At 37.7% G+C, this 27,923-nt stretch overlaps 1 protein-coding gene across 1 annotated transcript; it reads right to left on the bottom strand.

The window, feature by feature from the left end:
- Window positions 1–932: 932 nt before the first annotated feature.
- On the bottom strand, window positions 933–27,912 carry LOC100374227 (sushi, von Willebrand factor type A, EGF and pentraxin domain-containing protein 1). The gene is made up of 30 exons (XM_006816543.3): window positions 27,423–27,912; window positions 24,435–24,648; window positions 24,038–24,229; window positions 23,599–23,760; window positions 18,886–19,071; window positions 18,381–18,563; window positions 15,815–16,009; window positions 14,921–15,172; window positions 14,595–14,728; window positions 13,761–13,869; window positions 13,103–13,303; window positions 12,082–12,386; window positions 11,025–11,229; window positions 10,549–10,710; window positions 10,121–10,282; window positions 9,566–9,727; window positions 9,190–9,360; window positions 8,817–8,929; window positions 8,470–8,684; window positions 8,047–8,231; window positions 7,465–7,770; window positions 7,157–7,322; window positions 6,413–6,567; window positions 5,214–5,345; window positions 4,553–4,732; window positions 4,117–4,239; window positions 3,516–3,653; window positions 2,976–3,098; window positions 2,387–2,569; window positions 933–1,494 (listed from the first exon to the last, which is right to left on the bottom strand). Exons 1-30 carry the CDS (start codon window positions 27,828–27,830, stop codon window positions 1,304–1,306), a joined length of 5,613 nt encoding a protein of 1,870 aa, XP_006816606.3. The 5' UTR covers window positions 27,831–27,912; the 3' UTR covers window positions 933–1,303.
- Between the last annotated feature and the right edge of the window lie 11 nt (window positions 27,913–27,923).

The following is a 27,923-nucleotide window of genomic DNA, read 5'->3' as shown; positions in this document are numbered from 1 at the left end:
ATTGAAAGGCACATATTTCGCATTTTAGCTTGAGTCGTATCTGTTTCCCGAGCTTAAAGTCATAGTTCAACAAAGTAAGTGAATTAAAGGTACAGGGACTTAATGGATACCAAAATCGTCGGAAATCGCCCAGATATGGTCGATCTAAATTATTTGACCCACAAATATTGTGATTGTAAATGAAGTGCGAACCTTTCTTCGCATCACGCACATTGCAATTGTATTCATCGTGTGTAACAGTACCACATACACCTGCGAGACTGGTGACTTGCAGGTTAATCATTTAAGGAGTGTACCATTATCTTCATGGGTTGGATAACTATCTCCGTGGAATATTATTAACATTAACATCTAGATTATTGGTGTGCTAAAACCACTTACTTGGATTAGTTTTTAAACGTAACCGACCCCAACAACTGAATCTTGGTTTCACCCTGAAATTAACATCGCACTATTTAAAAAAATCGCTGTGTTTTTTACCGTGTGCCTGTGTCACAACGCAAATTTTAAGCCGAAGCCAAACCGTATGAGTTAGTGTCGTTGTGTGCCATATATTAACCCACTATGACGAGCAGTGTATACTATTCCAATTCCTATATGAATGGGGCCGGCACCCGATGATACGCCGTGAAATCTCTGTGTTTAGGGTTGTGTTACTTACTGATTCCAATCTCGTTATCATAGTCGGCCGACTCTATCATGGAAGTTGTGTTGTGTAGTGAGTATTAAATTAAAGTTGTGTTGTCGGCAAAAGTGTGTTATTGTTTCCTATATAGTCAAAAGAACCATTCCATTCCATCAGTATCACTTGCGAACGCCGGAAACAACGAAATGTTGCAAACAAATATATGCCAAATACGGACGGGCAAAACCCCAATGTATTCTATGGCAACGGTAAATGTATTTTTGAAACAAAAACAAACTAAAATGCATATAGCAAATTATGGCCATATTTATTCATCAGTTCACTTAAGAAGTCACATTTGGGCGAAAGTTCTTTAACAAATTATTATTGTGAATGCGTTTTGACTCGAACACAATGCATGGATATGTTGCATAATATTTGTAGCTACATTCATTTACATATAACCTCATACAGGCAGCACAAGGACAATATAAAACCAGAAAATAATAATTTAAATTTAATTCCGATTATAATGAGAAGCATAAACTACGTTGAGATATGAACGCTAATGTAAATACTTGCATCAATGACAATTCAACATTCCCACTGAAGTCATTCACAATATAGCTGATTACAACGGTAAATGATTATGGACAAGCTTTTCGAGGTTACACGTGTTTAGGTGAGTTTTAAACCGCAATATGGCCGGGACCCAGACCAAATACCGTCTTCTTGACATTGCATAGCCTGGGAGCCAATCAAATAAAACCCGTCGTTACATGTGAAAGAGGCGGTGTCATGTAAGCCAGTTCCGGAAATAACCACATTTCCATTTTCCATCATAGATCCAATCGTTCCACAGTTGACCTCTAAACACAATGATAACAATCAAGTGAAAATAAAGCAAGCCTACACGAACATAATATATTATTATACATCTATCACCGTAACGCCATATTAAGTTACAGCGTGTCGTAATTTTGCGGTATTTTACGGGGTATTTTCATCCTACCATATTAGGAAATGCGAAATCCATATATGGAATGATTACGCGCGTAAGCGTCCTCTAATATAACATGACCGAACTCCACACAAAGACGTTAGCTGACTCTGTTCTAAACATTTTGGATTTCGACATTTCCATGGTGTATCCTTGGAACGAAAAGATGTATAATAATAAGGTCATTACGAGAATAGCTCAAAGTATGCACGCAGACAGTACGCCGCGCATCGACCTCCGCTGCGCGTCGGTCATACTCCAGCTGTTCTGTCTTCGTGCATACTTTGAGGTATTTTCGTAATAACCTCATATTATTCGAAATGTCCATACTATATATTATAATATAAAATAAACTGATTTGTCAATGCAATCTCACATTCTGTTTTATATCATATTTCTTGAGGATTGTTTGAATTTATAATTATTCATATATTTTTGGTAGTTTCGGATACCAGCTAATACATAACAATGCTCAAGCCTCATACACAAGAGTACTGTAAAATACTTTATTTTCGCTTAGAATTAATTTTCGCTATATTCGCTGAAGGGATGATTCAGTGAAAATAAAATCAAGCGAATATATCTTTTTTCCTATATTTTACATTCAACTCATCAAAAATCAGTGAAAATAAATTCCATACAAAACATTCAAAAAGTCTATTCAGTGAAAATTAATTCCAGCTAAAATAAAGTATTTTACAGTAATCGATATCAAATTATCCTATCTCAACTTATCGTCGCACTGTAACGTTCTTACATACCTATACACTGACTATCAGAGCCAGTCCATTTTCCTGTCATGTCACATGTTCGAAACCTTTCGCCAATCAGATGATAGCCCGGAAAACAGTTAACCGTCATCATAGTTCCATATTGAATTTCATCAAATTCCGGATATACCAGTGTACCGTGGTTTGGTTTGAGAGGTTGTGGACACGACATGGCTACAAATTACAAACACGAAAATAAAAGTTTCAACAGAGAATATTGTATATTGCAACTTATACAAATGTTCAATTCATTTTTATTCCCAATATCAAAGTAATGTTCCCTACATGTGATATTTGAAAATGAGAATCCCAGACCAGAATAAAACAAAACATCTGTTACTTTCTCAGTTCTGCCATCAACGACGTAGCAATGTTGACGAGGGAACGTATATATTCCATGGTGTATTGCTTTGATGAACTCATTAAAACGCTAACTATTTTTCACATAGCTCATTTGGCTCGCACATGGGATAGATCGTTTTGTCACACGCTTTTGTACATACACTTTACAATTAATATGTTTAATAATGTGTTAGCAAATAACCTTTGGTGGTCAGTCCATTGAATAATACTATATTACCTTGACAATGTCTCCCGTTAGAATGAAGATAATACCCCGGATGACATTCACACGTATAACTGCCGAGAGTATTTCTACACTTTTGTTGGCAGTCATTCATCCCAGTTGAACACTCATCAATATCTGAAAATTGGGATCAGGAAACAGTGTACATTGTATATTCCTTACAATTGACCAATTGAACTGCAAACTGGGTTTATGTTCATATAAACTTCAACTACTAAATAATGTGATTGATAGTTGACATCGTCATTTTTTAGATAATCCTGATCTCGGCTAGTTGTTTTGCAGTTATCTTGAATGAATATATTGCCTTATCATATGTGAGTGCATTGTACGTTACGTAGTGGTCGTAGTATTCAAACGAGATTGTCTTCTCAGTGCGTTAAGCACGTGACAGAAAATATTGTGATATATGCTTTTTTATTCGTTTTGTATGTGCCATATTATACATTTATTATTACGCACGACACTCTATATCTATGAGTTACGCCCCAATAAAGCATGCGCTATACTGGCACACACAGTAATATTTCTCACCTCTGCAGTGAATTCCGTTAGGTGTAAGTTCATATCCAATCGGACAAGTACAGAAATAACTCCCTAGTGTATTTGTACATGTGTCTTCACAGCCTCCATTTTGTAAACCATACATATCAGTCAAACATTCATTGATATCTGTAATTATTCATAGAATTATTTTCATTATCATCAATTGTCATCGAAATAAATTCACAGTGGCAAACAAAACAATAAACACAACTGCAGACCGTATCATGCAGAGTTTGTATTTTTAAATCGGTACGCAATTAGACCAGGTGAAATCCCAAACACGTGTGGACTGAGGAATGAATAGGTTTTTCCTCCACATTGAATTTGTGGCGAAATCATCCAATTGAATATAAAACTATTCTATTTTTGAGTTTTGAGCCCTGAACTGAAGTAGCCGCTACGCTACCCATATGCAACGGTGATCGATGAAATTACCATTTCAATACAGCACAGCAATACCATCAAAGAATTACAAATAATGTAATATTAACACGTGCTCTACAAAATTACATTGAATGGTATATTAACTTTAAGAGCAAAGATTCAATGGGATATAATTTGATATTTGGATCACGACGTATTAACCTACCTATGCAGGTATGGCCATCGGAATGTAATTGGTATCCCTGGTTACAGTCACACACATACGTCCCATTAGAATTGATACATAGATGCTGACACATTGAGTCATCCGATAGACATTCATTGTAATCTGAAATGTATGTCAATTTATGACACGTTTTATTTCATCATTTTATTCATCACGAGGGACTGTTACATACAGTCGTTTGGAATATTCAGTTCAATATAATATAGTAAATGAACAACTGCAAATCTTAGCAAACACAAAACCAGGGGAATGAACTACCCGCATTTCATTGAAAATGTGTACACAGAAGAAGTGAGACCAATGTAAGCCTATGGTAGGCATGTGCACACAATTGTATAAATTATGTGAATACTGCAATGTATCTATGTATGTAAGATAAATATTGTACATCTTATACACAAAATGTGTAAATTACCTGAACATCCGACTTTATTATTTTCCCAGTGTCCATCATTCATGCACGATAAAGAGCTAACACCAGAATGATCATATCCATTGTCACATGTATAGTCAGCAATTGTTCCAACCAGTAGGTCTTCGTTATCTGTGATCACATTGCCATGTTCTATCTCAGGTGGTGAACCACACCTTGTCTCTGATTAGCAGAAACACATTCTACTTAATACATTTAACAGTCCTATCCAATAATTACTTATATGAAAGGAATAGCATTGTCTATTTATTACGTGATCGGAAAAGCAATCGAAAGTATTCACTGAACGACACCAGACATTGAGTGTGGCAGATCGATAATTTGCGGTGCAAGTTATATTATATATGGCAAATCATTTTATCATCGATCATTCAAACAAACAAACGAATGTGCGGATTGGGACTAGAAATCTTATTAGGTTAAAGTTGTCAGAACATGCAAGCAATATTGAAAATAAATATGTGTCCGTTGAGAGAAAAAAAACGCCGGCCTAGATAAAAACATTTAGACTACATATGCTCAAATGAATGAAAACTTTCCACTCATAATTGAAATCAAGGCCCTCCACATAAGACAGACGCAATTCTTTCCATTACCCTTGTTTACCAAGAACAATATGCGATGTGATTAATAATAACATTACCGAGTTCGCAGAGTAGTCCACTATATCCTGTTGGGCACACACATACGATATAGCCAGCTTCATCCAAGCATGTCCCACCATGGTGGCATAGTTGCGAATGACATTTATCATTTTCGAAACCACAACTGTCCCCTGTAAAAAGATGAGGCAATCAATCATGATTGAAAACAACAGTGTATTTCACAAGACCGTGGTCAACCGTTAACTGTATAATTGAAAATATTGAGTTATCTGTTGTTGCCGTGTGAGTCGTGGGTCTCACATAAACAAAGATGGCGACTTTAACTGTTGTATCAGGGGGAATTCTTCTCCTCTGGGTTCTCCACACGTGCCAGGGGGGAATGTCGTCTCTGTCTCTATATCTCGTCCCCTTGAGGTGCGGGATCGGGAAAGTCACTTAAGCCTTACAGTCAGATAGACACACACAACAAAATACGTTTCAACTCTCGTCTTAGTCGGTAATCGACCACTCTATAAGACACAGCGCCCTTGGGAAAAGTCCCCAAGACTATCGCAAGGCTGCCCCAAGACTCTGTCCAAGACTGTGTCAACACTCGCCCCAAGACTCTCCAGGAATGGACTGCCTCTGTCCTTGTGTGCTCGCCAAGACCAACTAAAAACAACTTTATTCATTTTCAAAACATTAACCAATTATAATACAGTTAAAAGACTATAAGGCGTAACCTTCAATCATACAGCCAATCGCACTAAGCACTGAATACGTCATGTCTTTTGATTAATCGTTCACTACATTAATAATTGCGAATACGAACTGTCAGAAATAATAGTCCGAATAGCGACGGTTATCTCGTAATTAGTTCCAAATCACTGAACCAAGTTCCGTCTGGAAACTCAAATGGCCCAAACGATGCCAGACATAACACATCCATTCGTTAATTAAGTCGATTAACAGATACGCAAAAACAATTTCATCATAGTTGAGCAGATCAACGAGTACTAACTGACACGTCTCCAAGATTTAATTAGGTAATTGTCATGTGATTGGAAGGTAACGAAGGAGTCACTGGCGGTGATCAGTGCAAGTCGCGCCCAGGTCAAACCTCATACTTGTGATTTCCATTTGAAGAGCGCATTGGATTGTGACAAAATCAATGTTTATCAACACAAATGTCGAACATGCGCAGCACGACGACTACCGCGCTTTAAGTATGTAGACATAAACACATAAAATCAAATACCTGTACAAACTTTTGATGGACTTGTTATTTCGACGTTACCATAAATATTATTTTTAAAGTCAGACCACGCGACAACGTTACCAGGTGTACCATAGCAACAACCGGATATGATTACAATGCTTTCAGCAGACATGACATAGTCCCAAATATTTAATCTATAATTGAAATTGAGAAGATAATGAATACATTTCGTACTGTATTAATCTACATTAGTGTACTGTATCAATCTGCATTCGTGATCTGAATACACAGAGCAGCAATGAATTACCAACAGTCGGTGTGTATAAATCTGTTTATACCATGTATATATTGTAGGTTTGGTGTACATCATTCATAAATCTCGTATGTCCAGCTACAAATATCTGCCGTGCTTTGAATTATAAGGACTTTTGGAAATGTCTTAATGTTGTTTAGTCAGTGTCTAAATAGAGACAGAGTGTCAATACTCATAGGCTCAGTATGTATACAACTGATAGAACTACTTGAATTTTGTGTAGATTTGTGCGCCCGTGAACTTATTGTAGAGATGTTGTGATGTGTCGTAACAGGGAACACGTCTGCTTGCATTGACGAGGCGCAGTTCCTGAGTTGCGAGTTCGAATCTTTTGTTTCATAATGATATCTTCGTAAATGTGCCTGTAATATTTTTGTTGTATACGAAAATGCAATTGAACGATTTTTCAACACATTTAGTTTTAGTTTACATATAGACAACACTGACATCAGTAAATAGACTGGCCTTACTTGCTAATGTGGCCTATGTATGCTTCGACTGGGCTGAACCCTCCAGATGGCTCATCTTGCTCCTGTCCAACAACCAAGACACCTCCTCCAAATATGACATCGGAGTCGCGTAGATGCTCTCCTGTAGATGCCAAAACACCATCAACGTAGAATCGCCAAGCACCACCTGTTAACCAACCATACGTGACTGATTTGGCACATGTCTTTAACATGTATTAACGTAATAACTACAGTTACACTTACCTCACTATATATACATCATACAATTCATTCGAAATAAACCTGTAAAATATAGTGTCATTATTTACCTCTGTTTGTCCACGTGACTACCACGTGATGCCACGTCCCATCATTGAGAGCTACATCAGTGTACGCCGTCTCCCCGTTGACCATCAGATTGAATCCTGCATAATTAGTTAACACAATGGCGTCAGACTCAGTGTCATTACCATCCATTGTAGCGTATGACATAGGCGTCCCGGAGTTACTGGTATCGTTGGTTTTCATCCAGAACATTACTGTGAATGCTTCTAGCAATGGCACTCTGTCACGCAGAATTGCAACATCAGCAGTAACCGGTCTGGTGAACAACAGATCAAAGTCATCGGACATTTCTACAGAGAGAAAGATAAACATATATCAGACTGCACTTATCCCACATGATTTAATTATCGTTTTGGAATACGTACGTTGAATATTGAACGCGTAACCCCACGTAGTTTTAAAGCAGGAAACAAGAACTCACAAACCAATATACTGTATATATATATATATATTTAGAAAGAATATCTACTATATAAAATTACGTTGAACCAATTAGTCAATCAGAAGTGGCATGCCGGTCAGTAATTAGTAATAAAAACATGCAAACAGTAAATGTTCATTCTCACTATTTTCACAGTATCGGCCGGAAAATGTTGGTGAACACCGACAGGTATAGGTGTTAACGCCATCTTGACACGTCGCGCCATTTTCACATTGATGTTGAATACAGTCATCTATGTTTACTTCACAGTTCTGCCCTGTATAGCCGAGTGTACACTCACATTCATAGTCGAATTCGAGATCGATACAGCTACAAGTGACGACAAGAGCAACAATAAGTTAGCATTGGACTAACCATATGGAACAAAGTTGAGAAACGTATACTAAGTAAATGATCACAATATTTTACATCTTTTATCAATCTAAATATCAGTAGCGCAGTGCAAATATTTTATATCTATATATGAATATATATTTGACATTCTTTGATTCAAACTTATTATTAGGATGGAAACGACATTACAATTTGTTAAATCCTTGACACTTACCGTGCTCCATTTAGGCAAGGCATTGACTGACACTCGTCCACGTTGAGCCCACAATGCAAACCATCGAAACCATCTCGACATACACAGACGAATCCATCAGCGTGATCTATACACAATCCTTGGTTCTGGCATGGATCGCTGGCGCAGTTGTCTGGTTGTATCTCGCAAAACTCACCAGTGAAACCTTCGACACAGATGCAGTGGTACCCATCAATCTGACAATAAATATCAGTAACAATATTGTCAGAATGCGGCAATTATAAATGGGAGTTAACAAAACTAAATTTGCCATGATATGATGAATGTATAACCACAATGTAATACGAAGTGTAATAAAAAAAGCTCACCTCGTCTTGGCATTGTCCATTGTTCAAACACGAAGCCATTAAACACTCGTTTATTTCCACTTCACAATGTTGTCCCTTGTAGCCAGGTGTACAAACACACTGAAAACCATTCACTGTAGGAAGAGAATTGTTGTATATTTCATATGTTTTTAATATGAACACATTTCCAAAAATCGACGAAAATATCTGACCCAAACTTGAAATCTCCATTTAAAATGTAAGACGACACGCTTCTGTATTTTATGACGTCATACTTCTGCATTTATTACGTCACACTTCTTCGTTGTATGACGTCACATTTCTGCATTGATTGGCAATGGTTCCATCAGCAAAAACAGATATTCCATTGTATACAACGTTATTCAGTTCTTACCTCTATCAAGGCAAGTAGAATTGAACGCACATGGACTTGACTGACACTCATCTACGTCAATTTCACAGTTACTTCCGGTGTAACCCACGGCACAGTCACATGTATATGACACGTCGTGGTTCTCACACACACCATTGTTGTGACATGGACTGGAAGAACAGGAGTCGACAACTAATTAAAACAATGAAAAGAAGGAATATAAATGTATGAGTGAATATATGACGTGGTAGAATTATTGGTATTAAAATCATGTTATTGTTTCATTGTTGGTCTTACAGACATATCTATATAAAATATTTTATCGAACGCATGCATAAATCGAATGTTGTCAAACTTGTTACATCACAGTCATGCAGCTTTTCAAAGTTGTTTTTACCTTGACAATATTCCGCAGATACTGTTCCCATGCCGTACGTAGTTAGATGATCATCGCATGGAAGACAATATTTCTGTCCACGAAATGTCTGATAAAATCCGATAGGACAAGGGGCGCATGGTTCGAGACCTTTCACAGAATACGTCCCAGGGGAGCAGGTTGCTGAAATTAAGTAAAACTTAAAAGTAATTGTGTATGTGATTATGCAAATACTATGTACGCCGAGGGAGCGATAAGTACTCACTGTACATATGTACTGGATTATCAGCATGGTGCTCTCAGATGAAAGATGCAAGGGGAATGCAAATTACAGTTTTTCAATCACTTTTCGTTCTTATTAATACTTTTTAAATAGTATACGTCGGCCACCATTTTAATTTTCAAGCAAGGAATTGTGGGTAAAACATGATATCACAACATTTGTTGCAAAAACAATTAAATGTAAAATGCATGCAGCTGCCACGCATCGCACCTGCGCATATCACATATTATTTTTGTCTGAATACGTCATCCAATTTGGCGCAAATTGTCGATTGCAGTAATTCAACTACTAACCTTGGCAATCCTCCAGAGCATTGGCGCCCTCTACCCATGTAGTTGTGCCTTCTGGACACGGCATACACTCGGTCTGTCGACTTATTGGTTGATATGTACCAATCGGACACGACTTGCACGTCATCAATCCATTTACGGAATACGTACCGGGATTACAAACGTCTGAGATTGAAAAATATACATTACCCGAAAATCATTACTCTTTCTAACAAAATGGCAACATACACGTAGCTCGACACGTGATTCACATTACGTTAAAGCGGGAGGGTCGTCACCTGCGCACGCGCGTGATGTGAGTTCCAACTGGCGATAACACACGCAAAAAACGCAAAGGCTCATGGGTAGACGCTTGTTTGTAAACAAGGACACGCTATGGTCATCTGAGGCATGCGCAGGTGACGACTCCCTCGCTTTAAGAATATACGCACCTATGCAAGACGTATAGTTTTTAGCATGCGCTCCATCAGTCCAGGTACCGTTGTCACAGGCTTTGCATTCTAATTGCGCTTCTTCGTCTTGATAATAACCAGGGAAACATAGACTACACATACCACTGATGACATCATAGTACGTACCAACCGGACAATTCACTAACACATGCACAAATGTATAAATAAAACACGTAGTTAGGGTGAATGAGGGAATACGACAATACAGAGTTAGATTTAAATACATCACATGCAATTGAAATAACAGAAAGTAACAACTTAAAACGATATTTGTGCGAATAAGTTTTTACTATTCGATTATAATCCAGTATGTAAATTAACTAGCCTGACATGTAGGCGTGAGTGGCGCCCTCGCCAGCCGAACGGCATCTGAGTGTGTTGAGTTTGGAGCACCGCGGAGGGCGCGACTCACGCGACCTTGTCAGGCTAGTAAATTAACATGATTGCAAACTGACCACATCGTTTCCCACTTAGAATAGTTCCATCTTCGCACATTGGTACAGTTGGTTCGGTTTCGAAATAATCATCATTCGCCACCAGGGTTTCATTTTCTACATCTAGACTTAGTTGTCCTTGTAGAGTTTGGTTCCGGAATTCCACCGTTATGTCTTGTATAGTGTCAAACACTATATTTAGTTTCTCCTCAGCGACTTCTTCATCCTTGAGAAATAGACATCGTTATACATTCAAATTAAAGCACCATAAACGTCTCGCCGCGCCGTGTTCGATGTGGGTCCCGTACCACGCACGTACACAATACGCACTACGTACATGGTTTTTACGTGGAAGCCACGTGTAAAACGCGTGTGAAATACATTCAAACGCGCACTTCTCGGTGACAGCGGCGTTTTAATTGATGACGATGTTCGAAGTGTTCGATGTTTGAAGTGAGTCGCATGTGAGACGCGTGGCGCTTTAAGACCACTACAGTTTTTTGGGAAATGGTGAATAATGTTTTTCATAAATATTCTAAAAATGCTGATAATTTGTGAATATGGTACTTTTTGCTCCACAATGCCATATAATGCGAAGAAATACATTTTTGCTTTTAGACAAACGTGTTATTTGACACTTACTGCGGAGGTAATACACGGCACTCTATGGGGAGAAATAAATCACGACCAAAATTATGAAAAGTTCTAAGCACTTTGTTTTTTAGTTCGAGCCAATGAAATAAATGGAACTGGAACGATCACGGATCAATCTGTATATATATTTCAATAATTTAATATTGTTGTTAGATGCTCCATACTGTTGACCAGATCGGACTATGGTTTACAATGAACTGAAAATGTTGCTTTTGCAGGACATACCAGGGACATACATCAGTGTTCGTTAGATAAACAATCAAATCCTCTAATATGCATATGTAGTGATTAGTATTGTACAGCCTATGCTCATGCGTATTAGAGAATGTCAACGTTTCATCGACCGAATATTAAAATCAATGTTTCAAACAACAATTTTAAAAATAACATGTTCTCGTCCATATTGTATCTTTATCATACTTACATCCGTCGGTTCTAATATTTTAACCAAGACGGAAAACTCAATCGTAACAACATTGTCCAGGTCACTGACATCACGTCGTCGTCGTCGTCGTAGGGTGTTGTCAATGGCACCACAATAGACAATCACAGCCGAAATTTCACATGCGTTCTCGACGGTTTTGCAACCGCCACTTTTTCCAAAAACTGATAACTTGAAAGCATTGACGAATTGCTCTTTTATCATTTGTTGTGTCTTTGGATTGTTACAGTTACCAGTATAATATTGGTGTTTCATTCCTTTGTGAGCCGCCTTAGCAACATATCGCTCTAGGAATAAAAATAACAACAACAAATAACGGTTCATTCCATCATTTCTATTAGAGATCAGACCTGAGTTTGTTTTGTTCTAAAGAGATACCAAACTTTTGTGTTATTAGCAATGGTAAACAAAGATGGTAAAATAAGACCTGGAATTATATTTAGAAAATGGTGAAAATATATAGAAATAAAGGCAACTCGATTGAGTACGCATTTGTGTGCACAGTCGTTTGTAACATACAGATTTGTAACATCTATCAAACATTGGAATATTGTCGGCCCCTCTCTATTTATTTTTAATATCTTGTTTTCACGCCAAAAATATGTCGAATCCTGTGGCTCGGCAAAAATCATATATATTCGGAATTACCTACCTTGTGGCATTAAAAATAAGAGATTGAAATAAAAAAAATGTCAACCAAATCCCCCAAAAATATACAAAAATTACCGCCATACAACAATTTACCCACCCCGACGTCACACAAAACTGCAAGTCGCAAATGATTGGTTGAAAGCAGGTCAGGCGTTTCATTGTACACAGGTGCTTATTTTTTTTTATTGCCAACCAATCACGCATTTTGTCTCATCTCAGATTTCAGTTTGTTAACACAAAGTATATATAGCATTGTATAGTCAAATTCTATCTTCATTATGGAAGTTTAGAGATAAGTAACCCCATTCTTAAAACGTAAGCCATTGTCACCAAGTCATCTGAAATCACATACTTGAACAGTCAGGCCAGGGTAATGTGAGAGCCGGGGGAGATGTCCTCCAATTTCCAGTAGCATCGCATATATACCATTCCGCTGGTTTACTCGCAAACTCATATTCTATGTTGCAGCTGACACTACAAAACTGACCGAACAACCAGTCATCACAAGCTGTGGCACCATTGACAGGCGCAGGATACGAGGGACACGAAGAAGCTGAAAACGTAAGACAAATATAATGTATTAAAGATGGAATATGAAAACATATATTTTTTTAATTGACCAGACCAGATCCGGCTATGATTGATCATAAACTGAAAATGTTGCGATTGTAGGATAGACAACAGTATTCTTTAAACGAAAAATCAAAACCACCAGTGATTTATACTGTACGTACGGAAACAACCAACAGACACGCGTATTAGACAATTAGATGTGATATTATCGAACGAATACTCAGATGCATGCTGCAAAACAGCCGATATAAATAGTCCAATGTATTCATTAATATACAGTATCAAATTTGTATTCAAAAGACATGTTATCTATCAAATTGCATCTTTAAAGGGCCGTGGTAAAAGCGCAGCATGTATTCAAATTACGCGTAAAGCGTCACAGACGTTCTAAATATACGTTATTTAAATATTGCAATGTTCTCATTATAAAAACTCACGACTAAGATGTACTTGAAATTCGCACACTGCTACATTGCCAGTCATATCCTCGGCAGAGTATCGTACCGTGTGTTGGCCCCAAACAAAGACAGCACCGGATACATGACTCTAAAAATATGTTATAATTCTATCAATATCCACTCGTATAATATTCATCGTGTGAACAACATGACGAGTCGAATACGCATTATCAGGTGGGCGCATTTCTCATATTTTGTTAAATAGACGTAGTTTAATAGTACTATGAGGTTATTACAAGAATGCCAAAAAGTATGCACGAAGACAGTACAGCGGGAGTGCCACCGACGCGCAGCGGAGGCCGATGCAATGGTGTATACTGTCTGAGTGAATACTTTGCGGTATCCTCGCAATAATCTTAGTATTATACATCTTTTCCTCTCAATGATACATCATGGATGCCGAAATCCAAAACGTTTAGAACAGATTTAGCGAACTCTTTTGTGTGGAGTCCGGTCCAAAACTCTTGGAGCCGCCATGTTTGTTTTTATTATTAGAGGACGCTTACGCGCGTACTCGTTCCATATTTGGAACTCGCATTTCCTATTATGGTAGGATGAACTACCCAGTGCAATACCACAAAATTACGGCACGCTGTAACATATGGCGCTACGGTGACAGATGTCTGATAATATATATTATTTGGCGTTACACTTACTGAGTCACAAAACTTGAGAAAAAACTACCAGCAAACAATTATAAAATAAATACGTATTCTTTAAAAAAAGAATAAATTAAAAAAATCCGAAATAGGATGTTAATTTATTCAGACTGGGTCCATTGTAACCCTTTCTAGCTGTATGCAACAATCTCACCTGTGTAATTTTCATATCTTCTTCAGAATTGTCTCGAAAAACCGGTTCTTCCCACTGAACTGGTGATTCAGATTCGACTATATTTTGAAGTTTAATGCTGTCTGGACACGTGATCAATCTCGGTGGTTCGTTATCTGATTGAACAAAACAAACGCCAAAAACAAATGTTCAGTTCTACTAAGATTAACTGATTAACCTAAACCTTAAACACTCAAATTGCTTTGAAAATTACGGACACGGCATAAGTAACATTGCATTACCCGGGCACATTACCAACCGATTATCAAACAATATTTTTAAATTTACATTTATTTAGGTTCTCTAACCTTGTACAATAACCTTGAATCTGCATGATTTGTGTCGGCCCTCTGCATCGGTTGCTGTGTAAGTTATTATCGTGGATCCAATAGTGAATCTGTGAGGCGATTTTAAACCGGCTGGTTCAACAGTTAGTACAGGCTCCTTGCCACTGTTGTCGAACACCACTGGTGTTGACCAATGCACAAGAGCACTTGGGAGACCAGGATCTGTCTCAGTTGTGATACTTGCTGGACACTCTATATCTGGTGGTGCGTCATCTGGGAAAGATAGTATATAAGTAAATTAACGTAAAAACAAACATATGAGAATAGTACGCATAATGTATATTTAAATATTAACATAACGAATGATTGTGAATTCGGGATGATTGCACGAACGAACAAACAACAGATCGTATTATGGTGGCTTTATCTGTAACTCGCATTACATCCAACCTATATATATCTGGCCATATCTAGCCTGATTACAAAATGACATTCTCATGTTTCAAGAAGCATGCAATTCAGAGTGAGTAACTGTAACTCAAAGTGAATGTGCGCAGACAATTTTTCCCTGAAACGTACAGTTGACTGTGAGCGTATGAGTAAGCGCGTGCGCGCGCTAGCGAGAGAGAGATAGAGCGTGAATGCAGGCAGAACAGCATTTTCCGGGTGTGATATATTAGCTTTCGATGCAAATTGTCGAGATTTCATTGAGAGCGTGACATCGACGTGACTAAATGTTGCCCCTCAAATAGTGTTGTTTGGAAACATAATACAATGACGAGGGAGAATAGAACACTTTTAATTGGTTAAAACAAGTCCCGCGGGTTTCACGTTCTCTAAGGGGTATTGCAAAGTAGGGCGTTTATAGATCGACACGTTTTGTGGGACAAGCACACGCTTTATTGCAATACTCACCAATACATGTTGTCTCTATACCATCATCAGACCACTCTCCTTCTATGGTGCAGGCCTGTAATTGAGGTCCATTCAGAGTATACCCGTCATTGCATTGCAATATACATATACGTTTCACTTTTTGCTTCTTCTGGGTGCACGACTTAGGGTATATTCGCCCATTGTCCGGAGCTCTCAAAGCGGGACAGGTCAAGCCTTCGAGGAAATTAAGACCAAGATGTGTTACTAACAGTACCTGCATTCCATAGTTTGTATGGTGTTTACAAAACAGAGGTTAACGATCTACAACAAAGTCAAGAATATGACCTTTGATCTGCCCAAATAGATTCATGGGAAATAGATGGCGTCTGGATCTACTACATCGTCATCATATGGGACCACGTGGAAAGGCGAGCCATGTCATTGTTACATATTTGGGCTTTTTGAAGGAGTTTAGCACTGCTGACAGCGGTTGCTTGGCAACATTACGATTCTGATACTCAATTCTATCTATTCCCATAGAAACGTTGCGGACTGATTTATCAATCCTGCATTCGGTACAGCGTGACGGTGAATTCATCTGCGTTTGTCGTCACTTAGAGACTTGGATATTTGGTTCTTCATTGTCTCTACCTTATGGCATCGTTCACTCCGATAACTAGCCGTGGAGTGTTTTGCAGAACAGCCTTATCAACATGCAAATTTAGAACTCATATATTCTCCAATGATCAATGACATCTAGCAGTATTCTCTGAATCATGGAAACTTCCTTGTAAATAAATCAAAAACGCATCTTTTTTATCTTTTGAAATAAATGATGGTGACATGTTGGCCTCAGACAGAAACAGCGCCGGTTCAGAGATAAGGTATGGCTACGCAAAGAGCTCTGTCAATGGGCAATACAACTGATAGCTCATGGATAGCTCATCCAAGTAGGCAGCAGAATATTAAAAACTATCTGCCAACCATGGTGCCATCTTGTCAAAAGGTATGCGATATTGCAGAATGCTAATAAATGATTAGAATCATCCAACTACTGTCCACTGCTGGGCAGTCCAAGATAAAGGATTGATTAGTTAAAATTATAAGCACATCGATATTTTAAAGCGGTTATCTGGGCCGATGGCACAAAGACGATGATGGCAGTCCAACTATTCATTGCATTAGCGGATTTCATTGTTCATTTTCACTCTACTGACAATGTTAGCCCTGTACTGTTCAGACAAACGCGTCACTGGATCACTCGAATTGATGTTCAGTGGATAGAGGTCCATTATGATGTCGGTAGACTATCCAGTCTTATGCTGTGACAAGAGTAATGGCGGGAGTAATAGTGGAAATATGGCTGTCAAATCTGTGTTTCGTTGGCGGCAAAACATCCGCATCAATATCAATTTCGTTTTGGAGAAAAAAAAATGTTTTATTCCAGGTAGTGGAGCATTATTGAAGAATCGCTGACAACAAAATATTTTTCCTTGCACTGGCGGATCCAGCAAAATGTATTCGGGGGGGGGGGGTCAAAGCTACGCTTAAAATATACGGAGCGTGAATCGCAGAGAAGCTATGCGTAATCCAGATAATATGAATCGTCATGCGTTTTTTTTTTGGGGGGGGGCAAGCCCAGATATTTTGCGACCAATACTCGCAGTCACCACATGCCATTAAGTCCATTATATCCCATGGCGTTTTTCACAATCATTACATAACTATTTTCAATCTATGATTTGTAAACAACCACAACGCTGGCAACTATGTCGGGTGGGCGGGGATAGCCAGCAATGTTGTCTTTCTACACGTGGTACCGGGAGGACGGTGCATTTTCCCCGGCGTTTTTTTTTTTTTTTTTTTTTCAGAATCGATATTTTGGATAGAGTAAACCATATCAAAACAACTTCACAATATTTGTCAAATCTCGTAAAAACGGCTGAATTGACGATAAATTATCTAGTTGTCTAAGCGCCCTGAGGCTCGCTAGATCCAGCCTTAATCCAAACTTGTTATAATCTCTTATTGTTATCTCTTTACATAGTAGTGTATCAGGTCGTATGAATATTAAATAAGTTGTTCATTATTTGTATTTGTGTTTTCAGAGAAGTATATTCATACTTTGAAATATCAGAACAAATCTCCATGAATGTTATATCCTCGGGGGCGGACATCCGGGCAATTTCTACCGCCTGGCAACCCTCGCGGTGAAAACAAAGACCAACAACTCACAGAAAACGGTACTTTGGGATGTTTGTTGGACTCCCCTGAACAGTGTAACAAGATTAGCCCTACGTGTGTAACATATATACATTTGGTTGTTCAGGATTGAGTTGAAGTCAAAGTTGAGTTTGTGTTGTTTTCTCGAGTTTTCACCGGCTCCACCGGCAGCGCGCACAAAGCCCATAGAAAGACGTGGTACAGTGGTGCGCGTTTTAGCATCGTAGAATGTCCGTGACGTAGCTCCGCCTCCGAGGATTATCTAAATTACCAGATACACACAGTGTTTCAATAATATCAGATTTTTACCAGGTTTACTATACTAGTACATATCGTTCTATAAGCAACTTACATGTCAAAATCAATATTGACATATGCCTACCTTGACAGGAAGTGTCTGTTCCAGACCATTGCCCATTTTCAGTACATTTACGATGTATTGAACCTGACAGTACGTAACCAGGGTTACATGAAAACGTGCACACAGTTCCAAATTCATTATCGTTACCGTTTTTACATTGCTTATCACCATTCGTGGGACGGGGTAGACTTTGACATTGCCGTTCTTGAAAAAAAAATAAAAAAATAAAATACTAAATACATGATTTAATCCAAGGTTATCTCGGCAATTATTTTAGTTAATTTTACTATGACTAGTAAATAGCATTACATATACAATACAATTTACAATGGACACAGGATTAAATGGAGAAAAAATGTATACGCCTTTGCAATAAGTCGCGACATGATTTGTGACGAAGGGCTACAAAACTAAACATTATTTTCACAAGTGACGTCATATTGACGACAAAAAAAGGTGCGACTTATAAGATTTTTAACAAATTGAAAAAAAAAATGTTGGAGTGAAATTAAAAATTCTAACTCACTCTGACAAACTGCTTGACTGGAAGACCATTCGCCGGTAGTAAGACAACGCCTTGATTTTGATTGGTCGGTTATTAATTCGTAACCATCATCGCAACTGAACTCACACACAGCGTTGAATACATTGTCACAAACTGTCGGAGATATCTTACCGTGTGAGGGCGCTCGCAGTTTTGGACACGACTTTCCTATGTTGAAAACATGTGAATTAATCAGATAAATGTACAATTTCCCATTAATGTAAACACATTTGGAAACCATACAACCTGATACACAACCTATTGTATCGGTTTATAGCACTGCTATTATTCTAGCAAGTGGGCAAAGAAATAACGTGTGCATCGTGGACAATTAATTCAGTACATAAGTTACTACATTCTCCACATAAGTTACTACATCCTGCACATAGGTTACTACATTCTGTACATAAGTTACTACATTATGTACATAAGTTACTACATTCTGCACATAAGTTACTACATCCTGCACATAAGTTACTACATTCTGTACATAAGTTACTACATTCTGTACATAAGTTACTACATTCTGCACATAAGTTACTACATTCTGTACATAAGTTACTACATTCTGCACATAAGTTACTACATTCTGTACATAAGTTACTACATTCTGTACATAAGTTACTACATTCTGCACATAAGTTACTACATTCTGTACATAAGTTACTACACTCTGCACATAAGTTACTACATTCTGCACATAAGTTACTACATTCTGCACATAAGTTACTACATCCTGCACATAAGTTACTACATTCTGCACATAAATTACTACATTCTGCACATAAGTTACTACATTCTGCACACAAGTTACTACATTCTGCACATAAGTTACTACATCCTGCACATAAGTTACTACATTCTGTACATAAATTACTACATTCTGTACATAAGTTACTACATTCTGCACATAAGTTACTACATTCTGTACATAAGTTACTACATTCTGTACACAAGTTACTACATTCTGTACATAAGTCACTCCATTCTTTGACTAAGTTACTACATTCTGTACATAAGTTACTACATACTACATTCTGCACATAAGTTACTACATTCTGTACATAAGTTACTACATTCTGCACATAAGTTACTACATTCTGTACATAAATTACTACATTTTGCACATAAGTTACTACATTCTGTACATAAGTTACTACATTCTGTACATAAGTTACTACATTCTGCACACAAGTTACTACATTCTGCACATAAGTTACTACATCCTGCACATAAGTTACTACATTCTGTACATAAATTACTACATTCTGTACATAAGTTACTACATTCTGCACATAAGTTACTACATTCTGTACATAAGTTACTACATTCTGTACACAAGTTACTACATTCTGTACATAAGTCACTCCATTCTTTGACTAAGTTACTACATTCTGTACATAAGTTACTACATACTACATTCTGCACATAAGTTACTACATTCTGTACATAAGTTACTACATTCTGCACATAAGTTACTACATTCTGTACATAAATTACTACATTTTGCACATAAGTTACTACATTCTGTACATAAGTTACTACATTCTGTACATAAGTTACTACGTCCTACGACTAAGTTACTACATTTTGCGACCAAGTTACTACATTCTGCACTTAAGTTACTACATTCTGCACTTAAGTTACTACATTCTGTGACTAAGTTACTACATTCTGCGACCAAGTTACTACATCCTGCACATAAGTTACTACATTATGTGACTAAGTTACTACATTATGTGACTACGTTACTATATTCTGCACTTAAGTTATTACATTCTGTGACCAAGTTACTACATTCTGCGACCAAGTTACTACATCCTGCACATAAGTTACTACATTATGTGACTAAGTTACTACATTTTGTGACTAAGTTACTACATTCTGCACCAAAGTTACTACATTCTGCGACCAAGTTACTACATTCTGCACTTAAGTTACTACATTCTGTGACTAAGTTACTACATTCTGTACATAAGTTACTACATTCTGTACATAAGTCACTACATTCTTTGACTAAGTTACTACATTCTGAACATAAGTTACTACATACTACATTCTGCACATAAGTTACTACATTCTGCACATAAGTTACTACATTCTGCACATAAGTTACTACATTCTGTACATAAATTACTACATTCTGCACATAAGTTACTACATTCTGTACATAAGTTACTACATTCTGTACATAAGTTACTACGCCCTACGACTAAGTTACTACATTTTGCGACCAAGTTACTACATTCTGCACTTAAGTTACTACATTCTGCACTTAAGTTACTACATTCTGTGACTAAGTTACTACATTATGTGACTACGTTACTATATTCTGCACTTAAGTTACTACATTCTGTGACTAAGTTACTACATTCTGCGACCAAGTTACTACATCCTGCACATAAGTTACTACATTCTGTGACAAAGTTACTACATTCTACACCAAAGTTACTACATTTTGTGACTAAGTTACTACATTCTGTACACAAGTTACTACATTCTGTACATAAGTCACTACATTCTTTGACTAAGTTACTACATTCTGCACATAAGTTACTACATTCTGCACATAAGTTACTACATTCTGCACATAAGTTACTCCATTCTGTACATAAATTACTACATTCTGCACATAAATTACTACATTCTGCACATAAGTTACTACATTCTGTACATAAGTTACTACATTCTGTACATAAGTTACTACGTCCTACGACTAAGTTACTACATTTTGCGACCAAGTTACTACATTCTGCACTTAAGTTACTACATTCTGCACTTAAGTTACTACATTCTGTGACTAAGTTACTACATTATGTGACTACGTTACTATATTCTGCACTTAAGTTACTACATTCTGTGACTAAGTTACTGCATTCTGCGACCAAGTTACTACATCCTGCACATAAGTTACTACATTCTGTGACAAAGTTACTACATTCTGCACCTAAGTTACTACATTCTGTGACTACGTTACTATATTCTGCACTTAAGTTACTACATTCTGTGACTAAGTTACTACATTCTGCGACCAAGTTACTACATCCTGCACATAAGTTACTACATTCTGTGACAAAGTTACTACATTCTGCGACCAAGTTACTACATTCTGTGACAAAGTTACTACATTCTGCGACCAAGTTACTACATTCTGTGACAAAGTTACTACATTCTGCGACCAAGTTACTACATTCTGCGACCAAGTTACTACATTCTGTGACAAAGTTACTACATTATGTGACAAAGTTACTACATTCTGCGACCAAGTTACTACATTCTGCGTCCAAGTTACTACATTCTGTGACAAAGTTACTACATTCTGCGACCAAGTTACTACATTCTGCACTTAAGTTACTACATTCTGTGACTAAGTTACTACATTCTGTGACTACGTTACTATATTCTGCACTTAAGTTACTACATTCTGTGACTAAGTTACTACATTCTGCGACCAAGTTACTACATCCTGCACATAAGTTACTACATTCTGTGACTAAGTTACTACATTCTGCACCTAAGTTACTACATTCTGTGACTACGTTACTATATTCTGCACTTAAGTTACTACATTCTGTGACTAAGTTACTACATTCTGCGACCAAGTTACTACATCCTGCACATAAGTTACTACATTCTGTGACAAAGTTACTACATTCTGCACCAAAGTTACTACATTTTGTGACTAAGTTACTACATTCTGTACACAAGTTACTACATTCTGTACATAAGTCACTACATTCTTTGACTAAGTTACTACATTCTGCACATAAGTTACTACATTCTGCACATAAGTTACTACATTCTGCACATAAGTTACTCCATTCTGTACATAAATTACTACATTCTGCACATAAATTACTACATTCTGCACATAAGTTACTACATTCTGTACATAAGTTACTACGTCCTACGACTAAGTTACTACATTTTGCGACCAAGTTACTACATTCTGCACTTAAGTTACTACATTCTGCACTTAAGTTACTACATTCTGTGACTAAGTTACTACATTATGTGACTACGTTACTATATTCTGCACTTAAGTTACTACATTCTATGACTAAGTTACTGCATTCTGCGACCAAGTTACTACATCCTGCACATAAGTTACTACATTCTGTGACAAAGTTACTACATTCTGCACCTAAGTTACTACATTCTGTGACTACGTTACTATATTCTGCACTTAAGTTACTACATTCTGTGACTAAGTTACTACATTCTGCGACCAAGTTACTACATCCTGCACATAAGTTACTACATTCTGTGACAAAGTTACTACATTCTGCGACCAAGTTACTACATTCTGTGACCAAGTTACTACATTCTGCGACCAAGTTACTACATTCTGTGACAAAGTTACTACATTCTGCGACCAAGTTACTACATTCTGCGACCAAGTTACTACATTCTGTGACAAAGTTACTACATTCTGTGACAAAGTTACTACATTCTGCGACCAAGTTACTACATTCTGCGTCCAAGTTACTACATTCTGTGACAAAGTTACTACATTCTGCGACCAAGTTACTACATTCTGTGACAAAGTTACTACATTCTGCGACCAAGTTACTACATTCTGTGACCAAGTTACTACATTCTGTGACAAAGTTACTACATTCTGCGACAAAGCTAAATCCCTGGGGTCAAATATTTATATCGTCATGGGCTACAAATTACTATTGTTAAACGCACGTGTACATGGTTGTCCAGTCTCAGGACTTCCCTCAAAACCTTGATTGCACTGACAGTCGCTGATTGAAGTACTTCCGTCCCTGCTGGTACTGGAATGTTCTGGGCAGTCAGTGCACGCTACGCTGGGTGCATATGAATTCTTATAGGTACCTCGGGGACATACTAAACAGAGAAAATAATAGAAAGTACGTGAGAGAACATGTCGCAGCTATTATAATCTTACAGTCTACATCAAAATGAAATAACTAAAAAACGACAGATGTATATATTTCGTAAAATTGTGTACTTGGTTTAACATGTTATACTATAAACCTCTCAATGGCCCCTTTGAGCACCATGGATACTTTGGATGTTGTACAGTTTACGTAAACTCTTATCGAACAGAATCCTGAAACTGAATTTTAAAGTACTCATGTATTACAGTAGTTACTTCACTTGCCTGAGCACTGACCAATCAAGCCGGCGTTTCCGTAATAGCCAGGTCCGCAAACACAGTCATGTAAACCGCCTATCAATGCGCAGGTACATTTGGCATCGATGTCGCAGCAACCGAAGCTCATGGACGGGTGAGCGCATAGATTGTTACACATGTCTAAAGACACTGTGGCATCCCACTTCACCTCATGGGCATCTGTGAACACACAACATACAATATAATTGATTCAATGGGCTCAACAAACATGGAAATCTGCACTTGTTTGTTCTTTCTTTGATTTGAAAGTGCAAAGTAGCTACGCCCTCTATTGTCTTCGTTGTTGAAAGTGCATTGCTTTCCCTTCGCTAGGTGGCGCACTAACACATAGTGACATTTGGATTATAACGTCCCTGGATATTACCTCCTCTGATTCTTGAAGCCAGTTTTTTGAATTCTCTAAAACTCGAATATTCGAATGTATGATGATCTGATGTTGCGATGCTGTTCAGCTCATCTTTGTTGAAAAGTCCAATTGCTATTGTAAAGATTTCAACGCCATCTTGACGAAGTTCTTCAGCGGTAGTGGTAGGATCGCCGCCAGTGTTAGACTGACCGTCACTCAAGAGAACAACTACCTTAAATAAATAGCACATTCGTTAAATTATTATAGTATAAGTAGCATTAACAAGAACACAACTATTTCATTAATTGCACGTTGGTCCGAAAAAGGCGATATATATCAACACAACAAAAATAAAACGCCATCGATTCGGGACCCCTCGACCATCAACAAGTGACCTCACAGTCGAAATAGATCCGCTGGTTTTGCAGGGTCTTACTCAAAACAAAGATGATGTTGCCATGGCAACTACAATTGTTATCATCTGGTTGCAAATCTGACAGAGGTCCTTACATGGTACTACATACAAGGTACCAATGCAATTGAGCTAGCAGTTCAAGAACAAGTCAATAATAATATTTTTATCAAAAATTGTATAAACATAGAGAATTGAAAGTATAGTCACGAAAAGAAAAAAATATGACAGAGGTCACAGTGTCATACCAAGTATTCAAGTCGAGCTGGCATTTTCAAGAAGAAGTCAAAACAAGCATTTTTTTTTTACCAAGAATGACACAAATATTCGACAAAAATAGAGACTGGAAATTATCGTCGCGAAATGAAGAAATCTGACATGGGTCTGCCCAAAGTACCTACATACAAAGTATCAAAGTAATTGGGCGGATAGTTTTGAACGAGTCAATTTGTTGGCAGACGACAGACGATGATTGGACGATGGACAACGACGGACATTCACCAATATGAACATCTCCGCTCTGTCGTCTTTGATGACAGCGGAGCTGAAAAGAAAATCCCTTGATCTATAAACATTCATGGGTGCTTCGCATATACGTTGGTAAGTTTCTACTAGTGACCCCCCTTCATCTGGGCATATGACTTAGTGTTCACATACACGTTGACTTCGTTACTTACTTGTCTATTTCTCACATGTTATCACAAGCACGCACTTGCTACTGATTACAATTTAAAAACCAAAGTCTTTCTTTTTCTCTTTTTCACAAAATAAAATCTGTTTTTTTTATCATCCCCTGTAAGCAATAGGAACCTGAGATCATCTGTTCTAAAATTATCCTCCAAATTAAAAAAAAATCGCCATGGTACCACCGAAGTATATATTATGTGTGTGTTTTATGTATTTAAAAAAATAAGAATGCAAATGAGCGTTGGACAATGATGTTACATGTACATATTGACCAATCGTGGCCAGTCATTGAGTATTTAAAAACGAATTAACTGTATATCAACATTTGTTTATGTGTCTCAAAGTTTCTCGTCACGAGAATAATATATGCCATTATTCAGTAAATTAAAAATACATTTCTAACTCTCAAGATTGCCATAACTTCGATTGTATCATGGAGGTAGAAAAGAGACTCTTTCTATAATCATGTAGATAAAACAACTTCTAAATAGAAACCGATGAGTGATTCAACCAGAGCGAAGACAAAGGATGTTTATAGGATTATTAACACAGGCTTAAATAGCGACCTCACTCCTGCTCTTTTCTACTTCCATGATTGTATACACGCCGCATGATAACAGTGCACGTAAACAGATACTCAACTTACGGAGGAACAGCATGTTTTTAGAGGTCGTGAAATTATGTGTGAGTAAGGCTAGTCTGAGCCCCTGGACATAATAATTGTGTAACTGAACCATGTGTTATTCGCACTAAATATCGGCAAACTACACCCATATACAACCCCGAACAAAGAATTAGCAGTGTGTATGTATTAAGTACAAAAAACGTAAGCCGTAAAATGACACACGTAAAGAGGCGAATAAAAACAAAAGATAATCTACACGAGTAGAGACACATGATTTACTCAACAGCGTGATCAACTATTGTACCAAGCCATAGCAGGCTCAGACCACTGAGAGCGGGATGGACAAAAACATGGATTACCCAATCGATCAAACACACTCCAGCTCTTTCACTGAATAATATAATGAATCCTGGTTGCTGTAAGAGGGAAGTATTCGCTACCGCCACGTAGATATTATCGCTTGTATTCCCGCAACTCGCTCTTCAATTTGGGAGTAATATTATCTCATTCGGCTCATGTACTGTCATCGCGGGCGAGATAATATTATCTCATTACTCCATGAACTTTTCATTACCGTTAAAGGGGAACCTTCCAAGCCCAGGGATTGCACCAAAGAATCATGGGACACTATTTTTTATGTTATTTACAAAGTTAATCTATCTTTTGTTATCCATTGTAATTTGAATCCAGAAAGTAAATTTGTTGTGAGATTAGGCTTAACTAGAAGTGCCCCGTTAAACGAATCATATCTCGCTAGTCCCACGTATTGCCAACAGCTCTTTCAACATCAGACCCTGTTGCGGACCCTGTTGCTAAAAGAGCTGTAGTGAGATAAATTATCCCATCTTTATCTTCCCCACTATTGCTCCCCACGGGAAGGACTGGTGAGATATTTTTTTATCCCGGAGTGGTCCCAAGAACAAGAGAGATAATATTATCCCTGACTGGTCTCGACAACGAAGAAGTTAATATTATCCCAAAGTGGCCCCAACAAGGGAGATAATATTATCTCTGAGTTTTCCCCACGAACGAAGGAGATAATATTATCCCCGAATAGTCCCAAGAAAAGAAGAAATAATATTATCTCTAAGTGACCCAAACAAGTAAGAGATACTAGTAATATTATTCCTGAGTGGTCCCAACAACAAGGGAAATAATATTATCCCTGAGTTGTCCCAAGAATATTACCACTGAATTGGTTGAACAAAGACTGAACCATGTTAAAGACAACCCTGGACGGGGATGTGTTGCAACTGTATTTCCACTCACAGACACCCATTACCTTGTGAACATCTTGTCTACTTCCAACAAAAATATTTCTAGCTTCTTGCAATGCGCCATTTGTGTTCGTTTTCCCGCTATTTCTATACGTCACATGCCGAATATCCTGACTGAAGTGACACTTGTTCTTCGGTTCCCGGATGTAATCGATATGTCGCACCACATCTTCGCTGTAACTGACGACGTCGACTCGCGTCGATGCTGGAGAAATCGAGAACTGCCCAAGTAGACTTTCTACAAAGCCCTTTTCAGCTTCAAAGTTCGCCGATCCGACGCTGGCCGAGCGATCCAGCAGAAACACCAAATCGGACTTCCCTTGCGGGTACTCCTTGCTCAGAGGTGAATTCAAAATATCGTTTGCGTTCACAAAATGGCAATGAAAAGCAAACATTGCGAGATATAGCCACATGTTGGTTGTCCTTACGAGCCGTCTGTTACATGTGTTTACTTTCAAGCAAGTTTATATAAATAGATGAACATTACTAGTGAGACGACGGGGAAT

Source organism: Saccoglossus kowalevskii, chromosome 4, assembly GCF_978046115.1.
Source record: "Saccoglossus kowalevskii chromosome 4, keSacKowa6.1, whole genome shotgun sequence".
Classification (NCBI taxonomy): domain Eukaryota; kingdom Metazoa; phylum Hemichordata; class Enteropneusta; family Harrimaniidae; genus Saccoglossus; species Saccoglossus kowalevskii.
This window is presented reverse-complemented; position numbering and strand designations above follow the sequence as displayed.

Bases quoted from the DNA above. Each gene is read 5' to 3' on its own strand.
- LOC100374227 (XM_006816543.3), bottom strand. From the start codon at position 27,830: ATGTGGCTATATCTCGCAATGTTTGCTTTTCATTGCCATTTTGTGAAC. The intron at 15,173-15,814 runs GTGAGTATTGCA...TATCTTTCCCAG, and splicing joins TATAGAGACAACATGTATTG to ATGACGCACCACCAGATATA. The intron at 4,240-4,552 runs GTAATTTACACA...CATACATTTCAG, and splicing joins TAATAAAGTCGGATGTTCAG to ATTACAATGAATGTCTATCG.